We start from the raw sequence: 23035 nt of genomic DNA, 5'->3' as shown, positions 1-23035 counted from the left end.
ATATATTTCAGATAATACACGCGTGAATATGGTTACTTCCCCCAGGATTGGTCTTCTCTGCCTGCGGGAACACCCTCGGGCGGCCGGGTGGGGCTGCGGCTGGAGCTAGCATGGCTCGATAGAGCCGAGACCCCGTGTTGAGGCGGCGCTCCTGTGGGCGGCTGTGGAATCGGGAGATTCGACCTTAGATCTCCAGTTATCTCATCCCAGTGGATGGACGTCCGGACGTCCCTTTGTGTTCCTCTCGCCGTCCGCCAGCGAGACGCTCTGTCGCTGGCGGCCGCAGTTTTCTGTGAGGTGGGAGGAGAGGAGAGGACGCAGTGAAGATGGCGCAGCAGCAGGCCCCGCCAGCTGCGCAGGCGCCCATCGTCGTCGTCGTTGACGAAGTTCAGATCACCAGTGATGCAGCGCTCGTTCTCGCTCCAGGGGCTCAGCACGTAAAGGACCACACGCCTTGTCTGAGTTGGACCACGGTGTACGACAATGCAGGAGCAGTGACCAACTACACCCTGGGGCAGAGTGACGCCAAGGGCGCCTTCCTGCCGCGGTGCCGGTTCAGCGTGGACCAGCAGACAGGCACCCTCCTCGATGGGAACCACGTTCTCAATGTGCTTTTCAATGGGGCATTCTGGTCGCGGCTTCTGACCGCTCTGGACGCGGCGAACCTCTTTGCCACTTCCATGGAGAAGATCGGCGTGCTGCACCAGCGGCTCGCCGGTCTGGCAATGGCCAACCCAGGGGTCTGGGTGGTCTCGCACTCGGACATCTTTCTCGGTGAAGACTTTGACGCGCCCGCCGTCCCGGCGCCGGCCGCGGGGAGAGGCCGGGGCCGCGGTCGAGGGGGCCAAGCCGCAGCCGTGGTGCCGGTCGTGCCAGGACCACAGGACCTGCTCTTCCTTACGCAACTCCCGCTTCGCGCGCTCGAGGCGGGCGGGGAGTTGCCTCTGCTGCTGTACTCGCTGCTCTCTTTCCATTTGGGACCGATAGCTACAAGGGCGGCCCGCCTGCCCCCGGCAGCCCCCGCGAGACTCACGGCCGGCCTTCTCCAAGGAGCTATCGTGCAAAGCGTGGGGGCGGCGGCCGCCAACCCTACGATGCTCGCGCTCCAAATCCCTCGCTTGCTCAAGGGCGCTTCGCTCCCCGTCATCTTTCAGTCTACCTCCGCGGACCCGCACACGAGGCTCGAGGACTTCACGGACTTGCTCCGCATGCAGGCCGGCGGGGTAGATGAGAGGCGGCGCATCGAGGAGCGGCGGATCATGCTCGCCACCTCGCTGGGCGCGCTCTACCAGCTAGTCATCCAGCCGTCGCCCTCAGTCTCGACTGCAAATACCTTGGTGAGCCGCCTGGCCGCCAAGATTCTGACCGCGCCTCAGCTTAAGCTCTCGCTGGCGGACCAGCTGGCCATCCTCGCGACGGCCGTTCATGATCGGCAGCACCTCGTCCAACCGGGGGCCTCCGCGGAGGATGCGGTGACCGCGCTGGTCGCGGAGGACCTGCAGGAGGCTGCGCTGCGCAAGCACGGGCGGGAGGGGCTTCTCCTGCGGAGTCGTGCGTGCGCAGGGCTCCTCTTTGCTTTCTTCTACTCCCTACTATCATCTCGTTCCCGTCCTACCAGAGAAGGTTACTTCCCCCAGGATTGGTCTTCTCTGCCTGCGGGAACACCCTCGGGCGGCCGGGTGGGGCTGCGGCTGGAGCTAGCATGGCTCGATAGAGCCGAGACCCCGTGTTGAGGCGGCGCTCCTGTGGGCGGCTGTGGAATCGGGAGATTCGACCTTAGATCTCCAGTTATCTCATCCCAGTGGATGGACGTCCGGACGTCCCTTTGTGTTCCTCTCGCCGTCCGCCAGCGAGACGCTCTGTCGCTGGCGGCCGCAGTTTTCTGTGACCCACCCACCTCTCCCTTGTGTTTTGTCTGGGGAGGGGCTTCTCCTGCGGAGTCGTGCGTGCGCAGGGCTCCTCTTTGCTTTCTTCTACTCCCTACTATCATCTCGTTCCCGTCCTACCAGAGAACGATAATACTCGCGGGAATATCGATAATACGCGCGGGAATAATCATAATACCCGCGTGAATTCCAAATGGCATCGGTGCCCACACCCCACCCCCAATCTTAGTGCACACATCCCCTCCTTAATACACCCTACTCACCTGTGCATCGACGGCGCGGGCGACAACGGGCCTGCAAGCCCGACTGCCTTGCGTGGTCCACAACGGCATGTTCATCCCGCAACTACTACCCGGTCATGCGCGCGCAGCGCGAATTCCGCACACTGATTCCGCAAGGCGGCCGAAGGCCGCCATTTGTAAATGTAGGGCCTACTCGCAAGGCCTGCCTGTTATCAAAAGAAATTGCGACCAGCATGGTGCGCCCTTGGCCAATACACGCCTTTCGGGGGCATTGGCTGATTTTGAGGAGAACTCAACTTTGCTGCTCGACTTTCGTGACTGGGAGAATGCGAGCTGCGTGTGCATCGTACTTGCGCCTAAAGCGCCTGTAGTCCGCCGCCGTGAGCAACGGCGTCGGGCGCAATGCACTGTAGTCGCCTTGCTCGACGCCGCGCTCGTACAGCCGGCGACGGACCGTGACTTCGCGGCCCTTGCGGAACCACGCGCCCGCGTCGTCGATGTTGTGGAACACGTGCGCGTGGTCCTCAATCTTGTGCACGGCACGGAAGTCGAGCACAGCGTTCTTGGCGCCCCACAAGGAGGGCTTGGAGGCGTTGGTGCCTTCCGCCCAGCCGAAGTCGTCCATGATCACGAAGCCTCCTACCTCAACCAGGTCGTACAAGTTGTACAAGATGTCCATCGTCGCGTCGTACATGTCGCCGTCCAGTCGCAGCAGTGCAAGCCGCTCGCTGCGGCCCTTGAGCTGGTCACGCAGCTTGGGCAAAGAATTGACAAAGAAGCCCGGCACCAAGCGAACTCCATTCATTGGGACCCCGTGCCGGCCGAAGTTGCGCGTCACGATATATTCGCTCTTGGCGAGCGAATCGTTGACCCACTGAGCCGTGTACACCGTCTCGTCGGGCCGCAGGCTGCCTGAGCGCGGCAGCGGCAGCCCCTGGAACGAGTCGCATAGGTACACACGCCGCTTCATTTGGTAGACCTCAATCGCCGCTTTTGCGAAGATAGACATTCCACCGCGCCACACGCCGCACTCGACGTAGCTCCCCGAGACGTTAGCGGCGCGCGCGTCGAGCAGCAGATTGACAATGTTCTTCAGACGCTTGTGGCCGACCATCGTCGTGCCGACCTTGGGCCAATTGGCCTCACCGACTGGACCGCCCGTGCTGTACCGCTCCACGCACTTCAGATACTTTGCCATTGTTTGCGCGGCGTCACACATGAGCGACGAGCTCGTCAGAACGCTGGCCAGCATCCGGAGGTAGGCGGCGTGGACGTCAACCCGCCCCACTGGACGCCCCTCCGCGTCGTGTCCAATGCCGGCCTCCGCCTGCGTCACATCGAGGTCACGAACCCAGTCCAGCGGCGGTGCAAGGAGCGGTCGCGCCATATCTGGATGGAGGCGAGGCTGCACTCACTAGCTGACAGGCTGCAGACGAATGCGCGCAGCCTCCGCGCGAGCTGGCACACAAGCCCTGGACACGTTTCGTAATCACGCGACGCGAGTGTTGCATAGTTTGAGGCCCTACATTTACAAATGGCGGCCGGAGGCCGCCTTGCGGCCGGCGCGCTGCGCGCGCATGACCGACTGGCAGTTCTGGACTGGAGTACAAGGTGTGAGCTGCAGACTCACATGGAAGAATTGAAGGTAGGGATGTAAAACTCGATAGAGTCAGCCCACTCACCCGGCTTCTGCGCTGAGCTGTCACACGCACCTTGGCTGTGCACGTGCTGCTCTCTGCATTGCTGGTGTGAATCGAGCCGGAGGCTCGTCTGTCCGGATGTAAAACTCGATAGAGTCAGCCCACTCACCCGGCTTCTGCGCTGAGCTGTCACACGCACCTTGGCTGTGCACGTGCTGCTCTCTGCATTGCTGGTGTGAGTCGAGCCGGAGGCTCGTCTGTCCGGATGTAAAACTCGATAGAGTCAGCCCACTCACCCGGCTTCTGCGCTGAGCTGTCACTAAGCTGTCACACGCACCTTGGCTGTGCACATGCTGCTCTCTGCATTGCTGGTGTGAGTCCAGCCGGAGGCTCACCTGTCCCCCAGCCCTCACATGTGTCCACGCATGTCACACGGACCGTGGGGCTGACCTACCTAGCAGTTGTGTCTTCTGTTGGCTCACCGAGCCGCGTATGGGGGCGCATCCTGGTCACCCAGTGTGTTCGCTGAGGCTCGCGAGCGGAACCGCGCCTTGCCATCGCACACTCTACTAACTGCGTCATGACAGCTTGTGTCCGTCATGTTCGCCGTCGCACACCGTGCGCGGCTGTCTACTGCACGACGGGCGGGAGGAGCCCGCGCGCCAAACGGCGTCGCATCCGTCGTCTTGCCGTCGCACACCGTGCGCGGCTGTGGTGTCGGCCAAGCTCGTCGTCTCGATCGCGCGGCCTCGCGCCGCGTCGACGTCATGTTGAACTTGGCCTTGTGCACCTCTCCGTACTCATCTTCTTCGAATTCACTTGGTGGCAGAGCGGGGATGGTGGTGGGAGCGTAAAAGAAGAGGATGGAGTTGCGGAGCTGGCGCGCGTTCGCTGCGTCGAGGCCTGAAGCACAAGTCGAAAACTGTGCGGCAGACGCTGAGATGGGCGAGTTGACAAGAAAGGTGAGCTTGTTTGCCGACAAGACCTTCGTGCCAAATCCGCTTTCTCGTGGGCTCTCCATAGCTTGTTGGGCTCTCCTCGGCGTTGCCCTGCGAACTTTGGTGAGCCTATTGGCTTTCCGATCAACGATGGGGAGCCGCCCTCGCGCTCGGCGCGCTCTCATCGCGGCCCATCTGGGCGCGGGTGGGGATGGCCGTGGGCACCTCGGAGAAAGAAATGTGACACATTTCTTGTTGGCTTCTAAATCTACCTCGGAGAGAGAGAGAGAGAGATTTTTAGTTGTTTGTTTTGCACCTCGGCGGCGCCCCTGGCTGTCGTTGTTGGATAGAGGTACGTCATACGCGGTTATGTATAAATACAAGTTCGAGTGTGACTCGTAGCTCCTCTCTCCATCCGTAAAAAGAAAGAAAGAAAGAAAACACACAACCCAAGGGAGGGATGGGAGAACGGCACGCCGCCACCACACAGGGATTTAAAGGAGAGGAGTGTGGTGCGCTCCGTAGTCATGTTGTCGTGAACGCTGCAGCTTTTCTTTGTTTCTGCATAAGCTGTTGCGCTCACGCGCGGAAGAATTGAAGGTAGATGTAAAACTCGATAGAGTCAGCCCACTCACCCGGCTTCCTGCGCTGAGCTGTCATTGGCCAGCTTGTGTACATCGACCCGGCTCTCGTAACGGCATTGCTCAAGCCGCTTCTCGACCACCGCCTGAACGCCGCCGACGGCTCATTCGACCGCGTCTTTGCGGAGCGGTTGGTGGCGCGTCATGTTGAACGCGAGCCGGCGGTAGTGGTGGCGAGCTCTGTGCTCCTCGCGGGCCTCGAAGCGCTCGCCACGCGCGGCGAGCTGCGTGAGGAGCTAATGCCGCTGTTGTGGGCCTGCAACGAGGGCGGTGGTGCACCGTTACTCACAGCCGACGACTTTGGCGAGGTGCTACTCAATGCTCTGCGAGTCGGGCGTGCTGCTGCTCGCCTCCGCCACTGCGAGCGGCTGCCTCTGGATGATGCCCATGCGGCTTCCGGACAAGCTTCCCGACGGCGTGCTAGAGAGCTGGAACCAGACCTTCGCGCCGGGCGAGGAGCAGCTAACCCTCCGTTGCCAGCTGCCGATCCTGCCGCTTGCCGCCGAGGTTTCCGCAGACTTAGGTGCGGTTTCCGCAGGTGCTTCTGTGCTTTCCGCAATTGCGTCTTGGCTTTAACTAGTGTGCTCCCCACCACTTTTTCGACGGCCCCTTTGCCACGGGCTTGCCCTACCTCCTCCTTCCTCCTCGAGTGCCAGTCGGCGCTCCTGCATGTGCCGCGTAGTTGCGCTTGGCATGCGCCGTCGCGTGCTCTCTAGTTGCATACCCGGTTAGGCCCCACCGTCATAATTGCCACTAGCGCATCTCGCGTTCTTCTCGGCGCGCAAGCTGTGCTCCCTCTTCTTAGCTATCCACTGCGCACGCCGCGACGCGCCGCCTCGCCGCCGCCCTCCATCTCCGGGGGGACATGCGGCGCCCCTTTGTCCGACTCCTGGGGGGGGGGGGGGGGGGGCAACGCGTTCTCGTGGCGCTTCCGTTTCGTTTGTGTGCAATACATGATATACATCTGTGAGTTGCATCGGCACCCGCTACACTGCTCGGTGCAAGATCTGCTGCTTCAAATCGCACAGCTCCCGACGAGTGTGAGTGTGAGTATCTCTCATACCTCAGTCGGGGTCGGGGGGGGGGGGGGGGGTCGACGAGGGCGAGGACCGGGGAACCGGAGAGAGGTGTGAGTCAGTCTCTACAGACTAGCGTAGACACAGACTCCGAGACGAGGCCGAGAGTAGTTACCGACCGCCGACCGCGGCGGGCCGCAAGCCGTGCTCCACACAAGAGACTCTTGTCAGCCCACCGCTTCGGCATACAGCTCTTCATAGCGTGCGAACTCCTCGCTCGTCATGCGCTGCTGGTCCTCCTCCGTGACGGCCGAGAAGGGCATTGGCAGCCCTTGAACCAGCACCACTTCCTCCTCCTCCTCCTCCTCCTCCTCCTCCTCCTCCGCCGGCGCCGCCGCCTCCGTGCCCGCGCCCTCCGCGCCCGCCCGGGACCGTGCGTCGGGCGAGTGTGCCGGCGCCGCCTCGCCTCCCTGACCACTAGCGCCACTCTCGCTGACGGTAGCCGCCGCTGCCCGCACCCGCTCCTCCCACGCTTGCGCCTGTGCGTCGCCTGCCGCGCCGTCTCCCGCCGCCGCCTCCTGTGCGTCCGCTCCCGTCGCGCGCGCCGCCGCCGCCGCCGCCGCCTCACTTGCCGAGAGCATCCACGGGACCGACGTTGGCGGCGCCGAGGTGGCTTCTCGAGCCGCTGCCGGCCCTCGCGACTTGCCGAGTGTGCTCTCGCCGCCGCCGGCAGCATGGCCCAGCCCGACACTGCGGCTGCCGCCGGCACCTCCCACGAGGCCGTCGGAGGCGTCACTGGCGGCTGGGTCGACACGGAGAGGCCGCTTGTAGAGTGGCGGCTCAGCGTCGCGGACGTCACACAGCGCCGCGCGAAGCTGCAGCAGGTCGGCCAGCTCCTCCTTCCGCTGTTCAAACTCGCGCAGCTTGACCGAGTTGTCGACCTCGGACAGCTCCGAGCCGCACGCCTACTAGGCGCGGGCGGGGTCCCGTGCAGAGTGCGCTGGGCTGCTGCTGCACGGGCAAGGAGCTGCCTCGCACTGCAGCGAGCCCGACGACATCATCCACCTACAAGTGTGAGTACACCAACATTGGGGCGGGAGTCCGGTCTCGTGCCGCGTACTCGGAGCACCGCGTGCATACACGCGGCTACGGGTACAGCGAATACAGCTGTGAATGCATGCGCTGAAGACGTCCTCGAGCATTGGGAGACAGCGATCCGTTTTCCGCTTCTAGGGTCCGCCGCTCCTCGCCGAGGTACGGGAGATACGGGGAGATACGGGGAGATACGGGGAGATACGGGGAGATACGGGGAGATTTCTGCTTCTAGGGTCCCCACGGGTTGACGGACAGCGAGTCTATCGTCGTGTGGCAGCCGCCGCAGCGGTAGAGCTGGACCTAGGCACGGTAAGGTAAGGTACACTTCTCCACACGCACGAGGTGGTGGGGCGAGGGCCAGGCTGGTCCCTCGCGACTCCGCGACGAGACGACAGGAGAGCCCCACGGCATTCAAAGTCCAAGGCCCGGTGCGCGTGGGTGAGTGGTTTGTGTGTGTGTGTGTGTGTGTGTGTGTGTGTGCGTGTGTGTGTGTGTGTGTGTGTGTGTGTGTGTGTGTGTGTGTGTGTGTGTGTGCTGCGCATAGCGGTAGAGCGGGACAAAAGGGAAAGAGACGGCCCGATTTCGGTGAGCTTGTGTCTTGTGTATGCTGATGGCAGCCCACGGGGCGGGCGGCAGGCACTGGGGTGTCTGTGTGGGGTCACCGGGGCAACTTCCACACGATCCGTCTAGAGTGCTGGACCTCGTTGGCGGTGCGCTTGTCCGCCTCGATCGTGCGCTCCATCGCATCGAGCTTGTACGCGACCACGTCCACCTGCGACAGGGCCGTCGCTGGCAGTCAGTCTGATCCCTTTTTCCTGCCCCCGTCTCGGCTAGGCAAAGAGGCGCACCAAAGTCGAGTAGTCGAGCCCATAAAAGCAGCGCACGTCGCCCGCGGCTAGAGGCCCCTCTTTCTGCTCCAGGATATCCGCACCCTGCGCCTTGGAGGCGCCGTCGGCGCGCACCCGCACAACCATGCGGTCAGCGTGCAGTCGGCCGAGGAACTGCCGCACTTGCTTTGTGCCTAGGTGCAGCCGCGCCGCAACGTCCTCGTCGAGCTGGAGCAGCGGGCTCCTGCGCGCGGTGGGCGAGCCTGATCAGAGCCACACCTCCGGCAAGACTGGACGCGAGCTGCCAGCACTCGCCTGCCGTTGGCAGTGCGCGGAGCCTGGATGAGCGCCTCCATAACCTTGGCCTCGCCCAGATCGAAGAAGGTCTCGGCCGTGAGGCGCGCCACGTGTGCAAATGCGGCTTCTGTGGAGTCTTCGTCTTGGGCGTGCATGGTGGCGCGGGACGGAGGCGGTGGCGTCGCGCAGGCAGTGCCGAGCACTCGAGGCGGCCTGGCCGGAAAGGGACCACGGCAGCCTCCACTGACTCGCGGTGTGTTGTCCTTCGCAGACGGGCTCGCCGCCGCACCACCTGCGGTCGACATCGCGTGGCGGGTGAGCAGAGCATAGGAGAGGCCCCTCTCTCGCTTCGGCCCAGCCGGCACGCGCTCACGGGCGCGCTGTGACGGATGCTGGCCGTGTGCGCGCGTGGCAAGGGTGGCGGCCGCTCCAAGCTCCTCTGGGTCACACCGCGGGCGAGCGCGGAGGGAGCGGCGGGCGAGGCGTCTCGTGGAATCACACTGGGGTGGAGTGGCGTCGGGTGTGGCGCAAGGTGTGGCGCAAGCCTGCGTGGCCGCCGCTTACAAGGCAATGCAAGAATTCAGACCCGCGTGGCTTCCAACATCCTGCTCGTGCAGGTCGGGACCCTGTCCTTCTCCCATCCCTCGTTTGCTTTGTTTTCTTTGTTTTCTTTCTTTCACACAGTTTCTCTGGTACACAGAATCATGCACACATACGTGCAAAATAAAGGCCAAGAGGCAAGCGTGAAGCGAGGAGCGAGGTGCAGGTTCGCGTGGCATCTCTGTACAGATACAGCAGCTGTAACGTGTAAGTAAGTACGGTTAGCGTTCCAGTGGCGAGAATTTATGGTCGAACCCCAAACCAGTGGTCTCACCGGCGTACCTTCCTACTGCCAGCCGGGCGCGGGGCACGCCAGTCTCTCTTCTATCTACGCCTCGTGCCGCGCGCGTTTTCGTATTTCGAAAAAAGAAAAGTGTGAAGAGTATACGCTCCACTACGACAGCTCAGTCGATCGATTCGACGAGCGAGCGATCCGAGGATCGAGCGGGGGACCGATAGGCTAGAGAGATCAACGCTGATCGATCAACGTCAGCCGAGACGCCCGAGTGAGTGGCTCACTATACGGCTTTTAGTGTGGTAGTCGAGATAGACTCACATGGTCACATCTCACAAGTCTTTAGTAAAACGCCAGCACTCGACACGACGAAGGTGTATTGGGCTCGAAGGCGCGGTGAACAAAACCGCCTCGAGCGTACCGCTAAAACACGAGCCGAGGAGGGAGGGGGCGGCGGCGGTGAAGAGGCGGGAGAGCTGGGTCCAATGTCTTCTGCTGCTGGGGGGGTTTATTCTCTGGCCCGCAACAGCCAACACTCGCCCGACATGAACTTTAGCCCGCTCCCTCGTTACGCCGCCCTCCGCAGGCTCAACGTCCGAGCTTTGTCCCCCGTCACCACTCCTCTCATTTCAGACCCCACACATGCGCATAGCTGTTCGCACTTCCGACCAATGGACGACCTATGGTGCAACACACGCCGCTGGTTGTGGGTGGGGAGGACGTGCCGCTCGCTCGATGCTGCGGGCGGCGTTGACGTTCACAGCGTTCACGAATTTGGCCCCAGCTCTTCGGCTCGCTCCGCTCGCCGGTGAGTTGGTTGGTTGCTGGCAGCACCCCAGCACCGGGGGGTCCTGAGAGCTGTTTGTTGGTTGCCGCTCGATTCACAGCACACAGTGCGAAACTAGGGTTGCAAATACGTAAAAATACGACGGCTGAGCACGGCGGGCTGCTCGAGTGAGAGAAGTAAGGATGGCTGGCATGCCTAGTTCTCAGCCATCCTTAGCAAGCCTGGCACAGTTTCTTCTCTACACGGCGGGGCAGTCGGAGAAGGGGCAACTCCGTGCACTGACGGTCGGCCGTCAGAAAACACGCCTCCGTGGCTCGGGTTACACCAATCCTCGCTACCCAACGCGGCCAAAGGATATCCACCTCGAGAACCTCGAGAACACGGCGGGCTCAGTTTCTTCTCTACACGGCGGGCTCTTGGATGGCTGCTCACGGCCAGCGCAGGCAGTGAAATGACGATGTGTGGCGCTCGCCGCTCACTCTGCGGGCTAATGTCGCTCACCATCCTGCTGCACGTCGCACAGATCGTGCTGTACCCACCGCTCGATGCAGCCAGCCAGCGGTCGGTGCGACAGAGCCAACCGCCAGCAACCGCGATAGAGCCGGCCATTTTGCGACCACTGGCGACCACTGCGGCGGCGGTAAGGGGAGGCGGCGGCGGCGAGCGGCTGATGATTGTGACTGCGACGCAGCCCGGCCCGTGTACCACCCGGCGCGGTGACCACGTGCTGAGGTGACATCGACATCCCCTCACCGCCAGCCGTTCCAGCTCTCTCTCTCTCTCTCTCTCTCTCTCTCTCTCTCTCTCTCTCTCTCTCTCTCTCTCTCTCTCTCTCTCTCTCTCTCTCTCTCTCTCTCTCTCTCTCTCTCTCTCTCTCTCTGACGCCTGTCTGACGCCGTCCACCCCTCCTCCCTGCAGCCTAGCGCTCAAGAATAAGTGGCAGTTTGCGACGATGCACGGGCACGGCATGTGGCTGTCGAGCGAGCTGCTCTCGCCGTGGGACCTGGCCGGTCAATGGAACAAGGTGGCCGCCACAGCGTACACCACCCAGCCGACCCTCACGCCCACATCGAGCCTGCTGCAATATGGTCGTTAGGTCGCCGTCCTCGCGGCGCTCATGCAGCCCGCGTCTGAGGCGCGCGGTGGCGCCTCGTGGCTTCTCTGGGCGGACGACGACGTCCTCTTCTCGGATATGTCCTTCCGCTTCCCGCTCGGCCAGTGCGAGAGTAGCCGAGAGGAGTCCAGACGGCCAGTGCGAGAGTAGCCGAGAGGAGTCCAGACGAGAGGAGTCCAGACGGCCAGTGCGAGAGTAGCCGAGAGGAGTCCAGACGAGAGGAGTCCAGACGGCCAGTGCGAGAGTAGCCGAGAGGAGTCCAGACGAGAGGAGTCCAGACGGCCAGTGCGAGAGTAGCCGAGAGGAGTCCAGACGGCCAGTGCGAGAGTAGCCGAGAGGAGTCCAGACGAGAGGAGTCCAGACGGCCAGTGCGAGAGTAGCCGAGAGGAGTCCAGACGAGAGGAGTCCAGACGGCCAGTGCGAGAGTAGCCGAGAGGAGTCCAGACGAGAGGAGTCCAGACGGCCAGTGCGAGAGTAGCCGAGAGGAGTCCAGACGAGAGGAGTCCAGACGGCCAGTGCGAGAGTAGCCGAGAGGAGTCCAGACGAGAGGAGTCCAGACGGCCAGTGCGAGAGTAGCCGAGAGGAGTCCAGACGAGAGGAGTCCAGACGGCCAGTGCGAGAGTAGCCGAGAGGAGTCCAGACGAGAGGAGTCCAGACGGCCAGTGCGAGAGTAGCCGAGAGGAGTCCAGACGAGAGGAGTCCAGACGGCCAGTGCGAGAGTAGCCGAGAGGAGTCCAGACGAGAGGAGTCCAGACGGCCAGTGCGAGAGTAGCCGAGAGGAGTCCAGACGAGAGGAGTCCAGACGGCCAGTGCGAGAGTAGCCGAGAGGAGTCCAGACGAGAGGAGTCCAGACGGCCAGTGCGAGAGTAGCCGGGAGGAGTCCAGACGGCCAGCCGCTCGACCGACGGCGCGTGACCGCACGTCTTTCAGGTACGAGGCGCAGGAGGCGTGGCTAGTGCTGTGGGGCGACGAGCGGATGACATACGAGCTCGGCGACTCGGAGGGGGTGGATGCTCGGATCATGCTGCTGCGCGTGTGCGACCCACCGATTCGGCCATCCACTCGATCCTCGATTAGGTCAACACAGGGACGATGCTGCTGCGCGTGTGCGATTGGTCGCGTGCACTGCTCGAGGCGATGCGCAGCTCCGCCCCCGCGCTCGCCTCCCCCGCCCTCACCGCCTCCACCCTCATCGCCCCCTCCCTCACTGCCCCCTGCCTCGCCGCCGCCCTCTCCGCCCACCTCCCTCCCCGCCTCCGCCGTCCCCTCCGCCGCCGTCCCCGCCCTTCGTCACCTCCACCCACCCCTCCTCGGCCACTCGCGGTGGCCCACGCGAGCTCCACCGGCTACAGTCTGAACTAGGCGATGGAAAAATAAACTAGGCGATGACGCGGCTCGCCTCTTCCTCGCTGCGGCCCGTCCTGACCAACCACGACCAGGCGCGCTCTCCCTCCCTCCCTCCCTCCCCTTAGCTCTCCCCGCCGACAACCCGGCCGTGTCTCTACCCGGACTCTCGCCGGCCACCGCCCAGAGCGGCCTCGTGTCCACACGCACGCGGCCGCTGCGTCCAGGGCGGCCTCGTGCATTTGCTGCACACTGCGCCAGAGCTCTGGCGGAGGCACACGCGGCTTGAGCGTGACCCTAGAAGCGGAATGCGTGTTTTTGTCTTCCGACTAGCGCTCGAGAGGACACGTACCTCCGCTGTGCTCGACCGTATTCAGCTGTGGTCACTGTGTTTGTAGCCCTCGTCTTCACGCGGTGCTCTGAGTACACTGCACCACAACACCGTCTTCCCGCCCTGAGGTTGGTGTCTTCAGCATGTAGGAGCGGGACTACACGATGAACGGCCACTGGCCATCGTACACCGGCGCGGAGATATGCAGCCGAGATACAGCCGAGAGATCGCCGTGCGTGCCGCGCGAGAACATCCACCACCAGCCATCGAGCACGCCGGAGACGACCCACACCTCGCTGCAGCTGAGCTGAGTACCCACGTCAAAACCCGACCGCCACACCTCCATCCCTCGTAGGCGCCTTCACGCTCGGCGCCGCGACGCTCCGCTCGCCCGTGTGGGGCTCTTCAGCATTGCCTGTCATCGTGCACTACTCGGGCGAGATGTAGCCGAGATTGCACTACTCGGGCGAGATGTAGCCGAGATTGCACTACTCGGGCGAGATGTAGCCGAGATTGCCCAATCGGGCGGCTGCCCCGGAGAATCGCGCTTCGCTCACAATTCCAACGGCAACAGTCAGTCAGTCAGTGTGGCACACCTCCGAGCATCGAGGACGGGCCCACACGCACACACACGCTGCACACGATTGGCTCGGGAGCCGACACGAGGCACACTGCCACCGGCCGTATCACTGGGTCCGGACTGCTGGACGCACGTATCACAGCTCACAAGATTCCACCGGCAACCAGGCTGCCAGATGTGTCGCGGACACTCCTTCAACGGCACCTGGACCGACCGCGGCGTGGCGGAGTGCGTCGCCGCCTTCACGGCGAACTACATCTTCGCGGACGACCAGTCGCTGCGGCGGCTCGGGCTGCGCCACACACGACTGGGCATGCCAGGGGTGCGGCGCGGCGGGGCGTGCCGCCGCCGCTGGCAAACGGCCTCTATTCACGCCGTCAGCGCCGTGAGCAGGTGCGGCCCGTATACCGCCCATGTCTCGTCCATCTCTCGTCCATCTCTCGGCCACATCTCGAGCAGGTGCGGCCCGCCGCGAGCAGACCACGTTTCTTTTCGGTGGGCAGGTGCGGCCCGCCGAGGGGTCCCCCCTCTTTGCTCGGCACGCAGAGCTGACTCGCTGCATGCCACGCTTCCTGGTGGCGCTCTAGAAGAGAGGACCCGAGATATAGCCGAGCTGATGCGCCGTATGCCACGCGTTTTCCGGTGTCCGAGGGCCGCAGCATGGGCATGGGGAACGGCAGCCCGCGAGTGATTGCGGCTCACTCGTGTGTCGTTGTGCGCAGGTTGTCGGGACGCAAAAGGGAGGCGGACTCTCCCCGCGAGGCTTGCCCGAGGCTGCCTGCCCGCCCGGGCTGAGCCGAGAGAGTGCGCGAGCTAGGCACCTCGACGCTGCACTACGTGCTCCGCTCGGGCTGGCACCCGCGCGTCGCGCTCAACAAGGGCGAGAAGGAGGTGCACCACTTCTCCCTCGACGACAACCACGCCATGGGCCCGGCCCGCTACCAGGCGCGGGAGGGGGCGGCGACACAGCAAGTGGACTCCCCGCCAACAGCCGTTCTCCCAGACTCAAAGCCTCCCCGCGCTTCTCCGCGGTGCCGCGCGAGGCGCGTGCTCGTACCTCGCACACACCTCCGGCGGGAAGGCACCAGCCCCGCGAGACGTCACTGGACCGACTACGCTCCCACAAACCTGCTAGGCACGGTGGGACGGCGAGGGCGCGCAGCTGGGCACTTGCCCAGGCCGGGAGGACGAGGTGCTGCGGTCTCGCCCGCCCATCTCGACTGTGGTCGGCGCCTCTTCACAACGGTCGGTGTCGGCAGGTCCGGGGCGAGGTCTCGGCCACTTACCTCGACTACCCGCGCGCCGCCGAGCGCGCCTCTACGCGGATTCGCTCGGTCTCTCGCGAGGAACCGCACTTCACCGCGGCCGGTGTGAGCAGGCGCGCGTTTGCGCTGCTCCCCTTCGCCAAGGTCGTGCTGCTGCTGCGCGAGCCTGCGGCGCACCTCGCCTCCTCCTCCAGCAGCAGCGTTGACTGTGTGAAACCGTCCACGCCCACGTCGCTGAGCACAGGCGCGCCTCGTCTCCTCTTTTAACATGCGATGGCAGGTGATGGCGTTGGAGCACGGCGTAAGCGGTGTGAGCAGCGTCTCTTCATACCTCTCTCTCTGCGAACAGGCGCGGCCCGACAGCGGCTCTGTGCTGTGAGTGTGAGCGGCGTCTCTTCACAGCGACCCGTGCGTGGCGCAGGTCGAGGTTTGCGGCAAGCTGACCTGGACGCGGCGAGACTGCTTCAAGGGGCTCTCCTCGCGCGAGCAGGCTGGGAGCGCACGTCGGCGCTCGGCGGGAGGGACGGAATGGTCACATCTTGTCGTCGTGGGCAGGTCAAGGAGCATGCAGTGGGCCCGTTCCAGCTCGCCGCCGCCCTCAAGGTGTGGGCGCGCTGCCAAACGCCGGGCGGCGACGGCCTCGACGCGTCGTGCCTCGGCGCCGATTTTGTCGAGAAGCTCCCCAATCGCACGCGGCGCGAGCGGCGCGAAATCGACGTGTGCCTCGCAGCGCTGGAAGCCGACGCGCCCCCCCTCTCGTTGGGTGGCCGTTGCCTCCCCCCCCCCCCCTCCCCCCCCCCCCCCCCTCCCCCCCCAGTCGCCAACGGCAGACCTCACCGCGGGCCTACCATGCGTTAGGCCGCTGCCTCGGGCTGCCGATCCTCTCGCAGCGCAAGCTGTACAAGCGGATGGAGGACGGCGCGTACGTCTATCGATCGATGTGCGAGACGCCACCACCCGAGATGAGCCGAGATCGATGTGCGAGACGCCACCACCCGAGATGAGCCGAGATCGATGTGCGAGACGAGCCGCGGTGCGGGTGCGGGTGCGGTGCATTAGCGGCGGAACTGCGTGCAACTGAGGGTGCGCAGAGGTGGCAGGCACCGGCTACTGCTGGCGCTGTGGGCTAGGTACGCTGAGCACGTGGCAGTGTGGCTGAGCTACTTTCCTCCGGAGCAGCTTCTGGCGCGGCCCCTCGGAGCCGCTCGTTGTGCCGCCAACGGTCCACGAACGCGTCCGCCCATGTGGGGTTAAGGTGCTTCCCTCGGAGCCGCTGTTCGAGCGCGCGACCGTCGAAGCCCAAATGAGCCGCCTCGCTGCCTTCCTCGGCCTCGACTACAAAGAGACCAACCAGGCCCCACCCCCCTCAGTAGAGATGGTCCGTTCTCGTCCGAGATTGACTGCACCGAGGCCCCGCGTGCCCCGTTCTGACCCCGGTTGCTTGAGATCGCAGGAGGTCCTCTTCTCAGCCTCGCCCGCCTCGGTGACTGGGGCGCCACACGAGAATGGGCGCGAGGGCGTCCCTGTGCGGAGGAGGCGTGAACATCATCACTTCTCACACCCTTCCGGGGTAGGCGCGAGTATGTCGCCACGCCGCCGCCAGAGATGCTCGCGGACTTGCGCGCTTGGCTCTGCCCGCACAACGCACGGCTCGCCGGCCGTCGCATTGAGCTGTGGCCGCGGCCTCTTTCACACCTCGATTGGTGGACAGGCACGCCTCGCCGGCCTCCTCCTCGCAAACGGCCTCGTTCCTTCAGCCTCGGACCTCTCCGCGGATCTGCCGTGGGCGGCCGCGCCGCCAGGCGGGCCGACGATTGGATGCGAGCCCGCTCCAGCCGGCGCAGCGGCACCCTCAACACGCGCGCCGCCGGTGACCACCGCCCAGCCGCCGCTGCCAACAGCCGCCAATGCGGAGACGCGGCACGCCAGAGATGAAGGCCACAAGCGGCGAAGGGCGAAGGGGCGACCTAAAAGAATGAATGGTGGCTGAGTTGTTGCGAGATTAAATTTCTGATATATGTAAAAAGCGAATGCAGAAGATTGGGGGGCGGGGGGGGGGGGGCGAGCGTCAAGCATTGAGGGAAGAGGGGGACCACGGAAGGCGGCCTCTGGCGCCTGCAAATCGATATCGGCCTTGCGGCGACGCGTGGGGGCTGCTCCGGCCGGGCGGGCGGGCGCCTGAGGCCTGAGTGAGGTGCATGGGCGACTACGTGGTAGTAGAGAGCAGGGCTGCGGGCTCACGTGGCGCACGCGCCGCCGCACGCGCCGAGAAGGCGGCGGAGACGGGAGAGGCAGAAAAGGCGGAGCGCCGCGCCAAGACACTCTGCCACCGCGCATCGCGCCGCGGTTAACGGGGTGGAGGGCGGGGTCCCGGAGGAAGGAGACCGGGTAGCGTTCGAGTGGAACGAGGTGCGGGACGAGGGGGAGCTCTTTCACCATTCTCACGAATGCCTCGCCAGGGCGAGGCGGGAATAAGAGGAAGAAAACGCGCCGGCCGAAAGCCGATTCAAAACTAGAAACAACGCCCTTCTCGCATGACAAGCGATCCCACGACAGCGTCGGTGCACGGTGGGGACTGGACATGAAAGGTGGAGGGGCAGGCCTAGGCAACACAGGCACCCCCCCACTGTGGCCGCTGCCCGGACCAACACACACGTCTCAAGAGAGACTAGTGGCAGGATACCGTCGCTGTTTGCTCGCTCCTAGCAAGCTGGCGGCTCTACCTCGCTGCATTCTGCAAGAACGGCGAACGTGCCTGCAGGCAAGTTGCCCACGGTGACTTTCGTAAAGTCCTTGATTTCCGTGTACCAAAGAGGCTGGTCGATGTAGACCATACGCTACGGCATGCATGTCGAGCCTGCCGCGTCGTCGTCACAAAAGAGCGGCCGACCCGTATCGTTCTTGCCATAGCCCGGAAAGGAGCCAACCCACTGCTTGACACGGTAAGCCCTAGGGTAAGCCGGGACGTCGGGTTCGCCGTACTTGTACTCGTAAGTTCCGATGTTTGTGAAGTTGGCCATGAAGTTCAAACCGCACGGGTTCATGCCATTGGCGCCGCCGGTACACTTTGCGGCGCATCGGCGGAGCGTCACTCGCACGTCACTCAACAGCGGCCGGATCTCCACGCGCGATTCACCTTGCGTGTCCCGCCTACAGTGTAGACCCACTCCCCTACCACCGCGCTCGCCATCCTCCGCCCGCACCATTTCGTGCTACGGCTGCACCATTTGCTGCGGCTCTTGGCGCGGCTCGGCGGGGCGCCGCCGCACGAGGCGCGCTATCGCCATGCGGCGGCGGAGGAGCTGCCACCGCCGACGGAGCGGCCCCGCATCGCATGGGACGGCTCCCATGCCGCTCAGCACGAGGCGCAAGCTCACCTTGCGGTGCTCCGGAGCCGGGTAGAGCGGCACCGCCACTGTGTCGTAGAGCTTGTACGGCTGCTGCTGCAGCACCTGCGGCGTCTGCTGGAAATAGTTGCGGAAAGGAACGCCGCCGCAGCTAGGGTCCTGCTCGTGGACCAGCACGACGGCGATGCGCCGGTCCATCGCTACTTGCACAAGGCGCGCAACGGCGCCGCCCGGGTCCAGAAAGGTCTTCTCGTTCAGGTAGAGCAGGAGCACGACGTGTCCGGAGAGCGGGGCCGCGTTGGCTCCCTCGAGCGCCTCCTCCGCCTCGCGAATCACGACCACCGCAGCGCTAGTTGCAGCAGAGCAGCGCCCCTTTCCCGCTGTCTTCTTGACCTCCTCCGCCAGGTGGAAGGCGCCCCTGTTGCCACGGCACACGAGGATGGTGACGGGACCGCCGAAGGCGAAGGGCCCTGTCTCGCCGGGCACCATCACGCCGTCGGCAAGCTCGGCCGGATCACTCACGTAGTAAGGAGAGTGCAGCAGCATGCGCAGCGCGACGGCTTTGAGCGACTCGAGCTGAAAGGCGTTCACCCGCACCCACACGATCGGCTCTGTCTCCCAAAAGATGCGCCTGATCATCTCGTCCGGCCCGCCGTAGGAAGGGTAGGCATCAGGAGCGGCCTCGACGCAGTTCTCGCGGCACTCGGCTTGCAACACCGCGAGCGAGGCGCCGCCCTTTGCCGCGTCAGCCTCGAAGATTGGGATGAAGGGCCGGTTCGAGCCGAGCGCCGCGTACAGCTCGCGACGACAATTGAAGCTCCTGAAGTAGCCGACACTCAGGAACACGAGGAAGGACATCGCGTCGGCTACTGACTCCTCGAGCCTGCTCACGTCTTCGAGGTTGTCGACGTCGAGCCAGATCCGGACGCCGGGCAGGAGCAGCTGCAGTCGCCGCACGACGGTGTGGGTCTGGTCCTGGCCGGTCCCCCAAGAGTGCGAGATGAAGCCGTGGAAGTGGCATTCGGGGGGCAGCTCGAGGACTGGGGGGCGACCGGAGGAGGCGAGGCGGATGGTGGGCATGCGGACGGCGCTGGCGGTCTTCAAGACGACGACAAGCAGCGATATGATGAGCATCGCGGCGGTGAGCGCGATGACAAAAGCGCTGGCGCCGCGCGCGCTGTCGAAGCCGACGAGGGTCTTGCACATGTCCTCGTAGGCTGCGCTCTCGCACAGCTTAACCACAGTACCAAGCATGAAGCAGCAGGTGAGCAGCAAGTTGGCGATGCACGCGAGGAAGAGGTCGTCGGATTGCTTGAAGGGACGCGCGAGGGCGAGGGCGGCAAGAAAGAGGGCAGACACCACAGAAGCGACGACGAGGCGGAGGAGCTTGCTCGATCCATGCTCGATATTGATGAAGAGCACCAGCGAGGCGAGGAAGAGCTTGCGGAGCAGGTCGACCACCTATCAAGACGCACGCGGGGCTCACGATAGGTGTGCCCGACGCTTGGCAACACAATGCACCCACCTCCCAATGCACACCTCCCAGAAGAGGAAGCCTGGTTCGTAGTCGCGCCAGAGAAAGCGGCACGCCCCAGCTATGTCCCCGACTCGCTGCGACACCACCTCGGGGCGGATCCAGAGCAGCAGCGAGAAGAATGCGAGAGGGACGAGCACCGGCCAGAGTACGAAGAAAGCCCAGAAGTAGGCGTCGAGGCCGCGGTACTCGACGTCGGCGGCGCTACAGAGCACCTTGAGGTCGGCCACGAGGTAGCTGCGTCTCTCCCCGCTAAAGACGTTTATGTCGTACGACTCGCACTGCTTCGCCTTGAAGATGGCGCGCGAGACGGAAGGCAGCAGCAAGTAGGCGACAATAATCGCCAAGTAAAGCAGGCGGCTCTGCGCGTTGCGGATAAGTCCGCGCCGGAGGTTTTCGGTGCGATCCGACAAGAGCCACTCTGTGAGCGCGTAGCAAGCGAGGGCGGTGCCTCCGAGCATGATAGCTGCTATCGGCCAAAGGGCGGCGATCAGGATCCGATCTCGCATCGAGCCGATGCAAGCATTCGGGTAGGCGAGGCCGAGGAGGTCAAAGGAGATCGCGTCGACGAAGTTGGTCCAGCGCGTGAAGTCCTTGTGGAGGTGGACGCCGTAGACGGGCCCGAGCGTCGCGGCAACTTGGTAGAAGCTGACGAGGATCTTGAACTTGGGCTGGAATCCAACCTGCGACTCGGAGCGCGCGAGCCGAAGCACCGCGCCATAGCGGCCGCACTCGGTGCGGGCGAGCGCGGGGTATGAGAGGAGCGCCGCCCCTGCGAGAGCGGCGACCACTACCTTTAAACCGACCCGCCCCGTAGGCGGGCAGTCCGCGCAGCCTCGCTCCGCGCGGTCAAAGTACTGCTCGTCGCTCACGCACCATTCGCAGAGCGGGCCCGTGTGGCCTGTGTCGCAGCCCGAGCCGTCTGCCGTCGCACCAGTACTGAGCGTAGCCGTGAGGCGGCGGCGGGAGCGCTCCACCTCCGAGCCGCTGCAGTGGTCCGATGCGTCGCACTCGTGGATCTCGGTGGTGAGGAGAGAGGCGCGCCAGTGGTTGCGCGGGATGCCGAGGGTCTCGAGTGTAGTGTTGGTCGCGCAGATGGCGTCTGGCGGGCAGGGCTTGCAGTGCTTCGTCGGCGCCTTGAAGATGTCGGCTGGGTCGCCGTTGGCGCCGTCGAGCAGGTAGAAGCCCTCCTTGCAGGTGGAGCAGGTGACGTCGCCGCTGCTGCTGGAGAGGGGATGAGGACAGGGGGTACACAGCGAGAGGCCCTCGCTCGCCGCATAGGTACCCGCCTCGCACTCCTCGCACGCGGTGCGGGAGGCTGCGTAGTGGCCTTTCGGGCACAGCTCGCACGCGGACATGTTGGCCGAGGGGGCGATGCTACCTGGCGCGCAAGCGGTTGGCTGCGCGGCACCGCCGGCGCAGAAGCTGCCAAGCGCGCATCCGACGCAATCGTCGAGGCTCTCCAGTGTGGTGGACGCGTTGCCGTTGTAGAAGCCGGCGGGGCAGCTCGCCGGCAGCTGAGCGCTGCTTCCCTCCGGGCAGAAGAAACCGGGATCGCATGGAATGCAGCTCGCACTCCCCGCATACGGCTGGTGCGTGCCGACGCCGCACATTGCGCACTTGTCCCTTGCAGGCTTGGCTGCGGTTCCTGGAGAGCACACAGCAGGCGCGGCGCCACCTCCTGCGCACGACAAACCCGCGGGGCAAGCAAAGCACTCAGGGTCCCCGTCGGCGTCCGTTAGGTTGGCGTATGTGCCCGGATCACATTGCGCGTCGAGCTCGAGCGACGAACCCTTGGGGCAGAACTTGCCAGCAGCGCAGCGAATGCACTCGGTGGCACCGACCGCGTTCTGGTAGTAGCCTTGTGCACACGGCTCGCAAATCTCGCTGCGCTCCTCGGCGGCGACGGTGCCTGGCCGGCACGGCGCGCACGTTTCGATGCTTTCCGCTCCCCGCATTGCGCTCGAGGTGCCGATGGGGCAGGACTCGCACGCGGCGCTCGACTTGCAGCCGGTGGTCGGGTTGAAGCTGCCCGCGGGACAGGGCTCCCAGACCATGCGGGTGGCGGCGCCCGCCTCTGCACAGTAGCCTCCGAGCGGGCAAGGGTCGCAAGCGGCGAGGCCGACGTCGGGAGAGAAGCTGCCCGCGGGGCAAGTGAGGCAGTCCGATTGACCTCTGAAGGGCTGATGCTGGCCTGGAGCGCACGGGATGCAGCTCTCGTTGCTCGCCGCGCCGAGGGCGGGCATGTGAGTGCCGATCGGGCAGGGCTCGGGGTCGGCCGTCCCCTCCTCGCAAAAGTGGCCCCTGATGCACTGTCCGCTGCAGGAGGGCTCGATGAGGCCTCTCGCAGCCCCATAGTAGCCAGCTGGGCAAAGTCTGCACTCGGGGGCGCTGAAATCGCCTTCAAGGGCGCCCTGGCGCGGCATCCAGCGGCCCAAACGGCAGTCCCAATCTATCGGCGAGCCTGTCTGTATCGCGATACCGTTGCCGGCGATGTTGCCGGCGAAGGAGGTGTCGCTGATCGAGGATCGATCGAGCTCATCTAAGTACAGCACCGAGCCTGAGGGCGCTGAGTTGTTGATGAAGGCGACACCCGCGACGGAGAGGGATTCGCTTGTCACCGCCCTCACGACGCCGCCGATCTGCGGTTGCGAGGAGAGTGCGGGGTGAGGCAGCGCGGGCGTCTCCATTCTATGCTACGTCGCGCACCCTTTCAGCCGAGCAATCCATCACGGTCGAGTTGGTTAGCGAGACCGCACCGCTGTACACCGCGTAGACGACGCCGCCGCGCTGCGGTTCCGAGGAGGGAGGAGCGAGGTGAGGCAGGCGTGGTCTCCATCTCTCGCCCCGCTGCCGTGTGGCGTTGCAGAGTGGATGCTAGCTCTACGCGGCGTACAGTGCCAGCAGAGCAGCCCGTCACTGTCGAGCGGGTTAGCGTGACCGCACCGCTGGACTGCGAGTAGACGACGCCGCCGTCCTGCGATTGCGAGGAGAGAGGTGGAGAGGCAGCCGTCCACCTCTCGCCCAGCTGCCATGCGGCGCACCCAGTCAGCCGAACAGTTCGTCACAGTCGAATCGATTAGCGCGACCGCACCGCTGGACTGCGAGTAGACGACGCCGCCGCGCTGCGTTGCGAGGAGGGAGCGGGATGAGGCAGGCAACCTGTGGCCGTCTCCATCTCTCGCCCTGCTGCCGTGTGGCGTTCCAAGTCGGCTGTAGCTCTAGCAGTCAGTCACAATACCAGCCGAGCAGTCAGTCACGGTCGAGCCGATTAGCGAGACCGCACCGCTCCTGAACGCGGAGATGACGCCGCCAT

General features: G+C 64.5%; 7 protein-coding genes across 7 annotated transcripts; 4 read left to right on the top strand and 3 right to left on the bottom strand.

The window, feature by feature from the left end:
* Positions 1-326: 326 nt before the first annotated feature.
* Positions 327-1701, top strand: EMIHUDRAFT_197933 (hypothetical protein; the record flags this gene model as incomplete). Its single annotated transcript, XM_005761853.1, has 3 exons — positions 327-774; positions 856-1555; positions 1638-1701. 3 exons carry the CDS (start codon positions 327-329, stop codon positions 1699-1701), a joined length of 1212 nt encoding a protein of 403 aa, XP_005761910.1.
* A 719-nt stretch (positions 1702-2420) lies between these two features.
* Positions 2421-3326, bottom strand: EMIHUDRAFT_96747 (hypothetical protein; the record flags this gene model as incomplete). Its single annotated transcript, XM_005761852.1, has 1 exon — positions 2421-3326. The coding sequence occupies one exon, from the start codon at positions 3324-3326 to the stop codon at positions 2421-2423; it is 906 nt and encodes a 301-aa protein (XP_005761909.1).
* Positions 3327-5665: 2339 nt separating this feature from the next.
* Positions 5666-6094, top strand: EMIHUDRAFT_197930 (hypothetical protein; the record flags this gene model as incomplete). The annotated part of the gene is made up of 2 exons (XM_005761851.1): positions 5666-5854; positions 6080-6094. 2 exons carry the CDS (start codon positions 5666-5668, stop codon positions 6092-6094), a joined length of 204 nt encoding a protein of 67 aa, XP_005761908.1.
* Positions 6095-6471: 377 nt separating this feature from the next.
* Positions 6472-8737, bottom strand: EMIHUDRAFT_448377 (hypothetical protein; the record flags this gene model as incomplete). Its single annotated transcript, XM_005761850.1, has 8 exons — positions 6472-6694; positions 6839-6941; positions 7014-7328; positions 7395-7428; positions 7700-7758; positions 8159-8230; positions 8307-8529; positions 8565-8737. The coding sequence occupies 8 exons, from the start codon at positions 8735-8737 to the stop codon at positions 6591-6593; spliced, it is 1083 nt and encodes a 360-aa protein (XP_005761907.1). The 3' UTR covers positions 6472-6590.
* Positions 8738-10694: 1957 nt separating this feature from the next.
* On the top strand, positions 10695-15919 carry EMIHUDRAFT_197928 (hypothetical protein; the record flags this gene model as incomplete). The annotated part of the gene is made up of 12 exons (XM_005761849.1): positions 10695-10936; positions 11123-11228; positions 11301-11422; positions 12249-12324; positions 12396-12438; positions 14391-14545; positions 14709-14773; positions 14952-15039; positions 15119-15146; positions 15329-15607; positions 15697-15778; positions 15862-15919. 12 exons carry the CDS (start codon positions 10695-10697, stop codon positions 15917-15919), a joined length of 1344 nt encoding a protein of 447 aa, XP_005761906.1.
* A 222-nt stretch (positions 15920-16141) lies between these two features.
* EMIHUDRAFT_448376 (hypothetical protein) lies at positions 16142-16864 on the top strand (the record flags this gene model as incomplete). The annotated part of the gene is made up of 4 exons (XM_005761848.1): positions 16142-16216; positions 16292-16354; positions 16420-16482; positions 16550-16864. 4 exons carry the CDS (start codon positions 16142-16144, stop codon positions 16826-16828), a joined length of 480 nt encoding a protein of 159 aa, XP_005761905.1. The 3' UTR covers positions 16829-16864.
* Positions 16865-18050: 1186 nt separating this feature from the next.
* EMIHUDRAFT_197925 (hypothetical protein) lies at positions 18051-23035 on the bottom strand (the record flags this gene model as incomplete). Its single annotated transcript, XM_005761847.1, has 7 exons — positions 18051-19646; positions 19725-20491; positions 22202-22361; positions 22429-22509; positions 22616-22696; positions 22764-22844; positions 23006-23035. The coding sequence occupies 7 exons, from the start codon at positions 23033-23035 to the stop codon at positions 18051-18053; spliced, it is 2796 nt and encodes a 931-aa protein (XP_005761904.1).

Source organism: Emiliania huxleyi (assembly GCF_000372725.1).
Source record: "Emiliania huxleyi CCMP1516 unplaced genomic scaffold EMIHUscaffold_7, whole genome shotgun sequence".
In the NCBI taxonomy this organism is placed as follows: domain Eukaryota; phylum Haptophyta; order Isochrysidales; family Noelaerhabdaceae; genus Emiliania; species Emiliania huxleyi.
The sequence above is the reverse complement of the archived record's forward strand: the minus strand, read 5'-3'. Positions and strand labels throughout refer to the sequence as shown.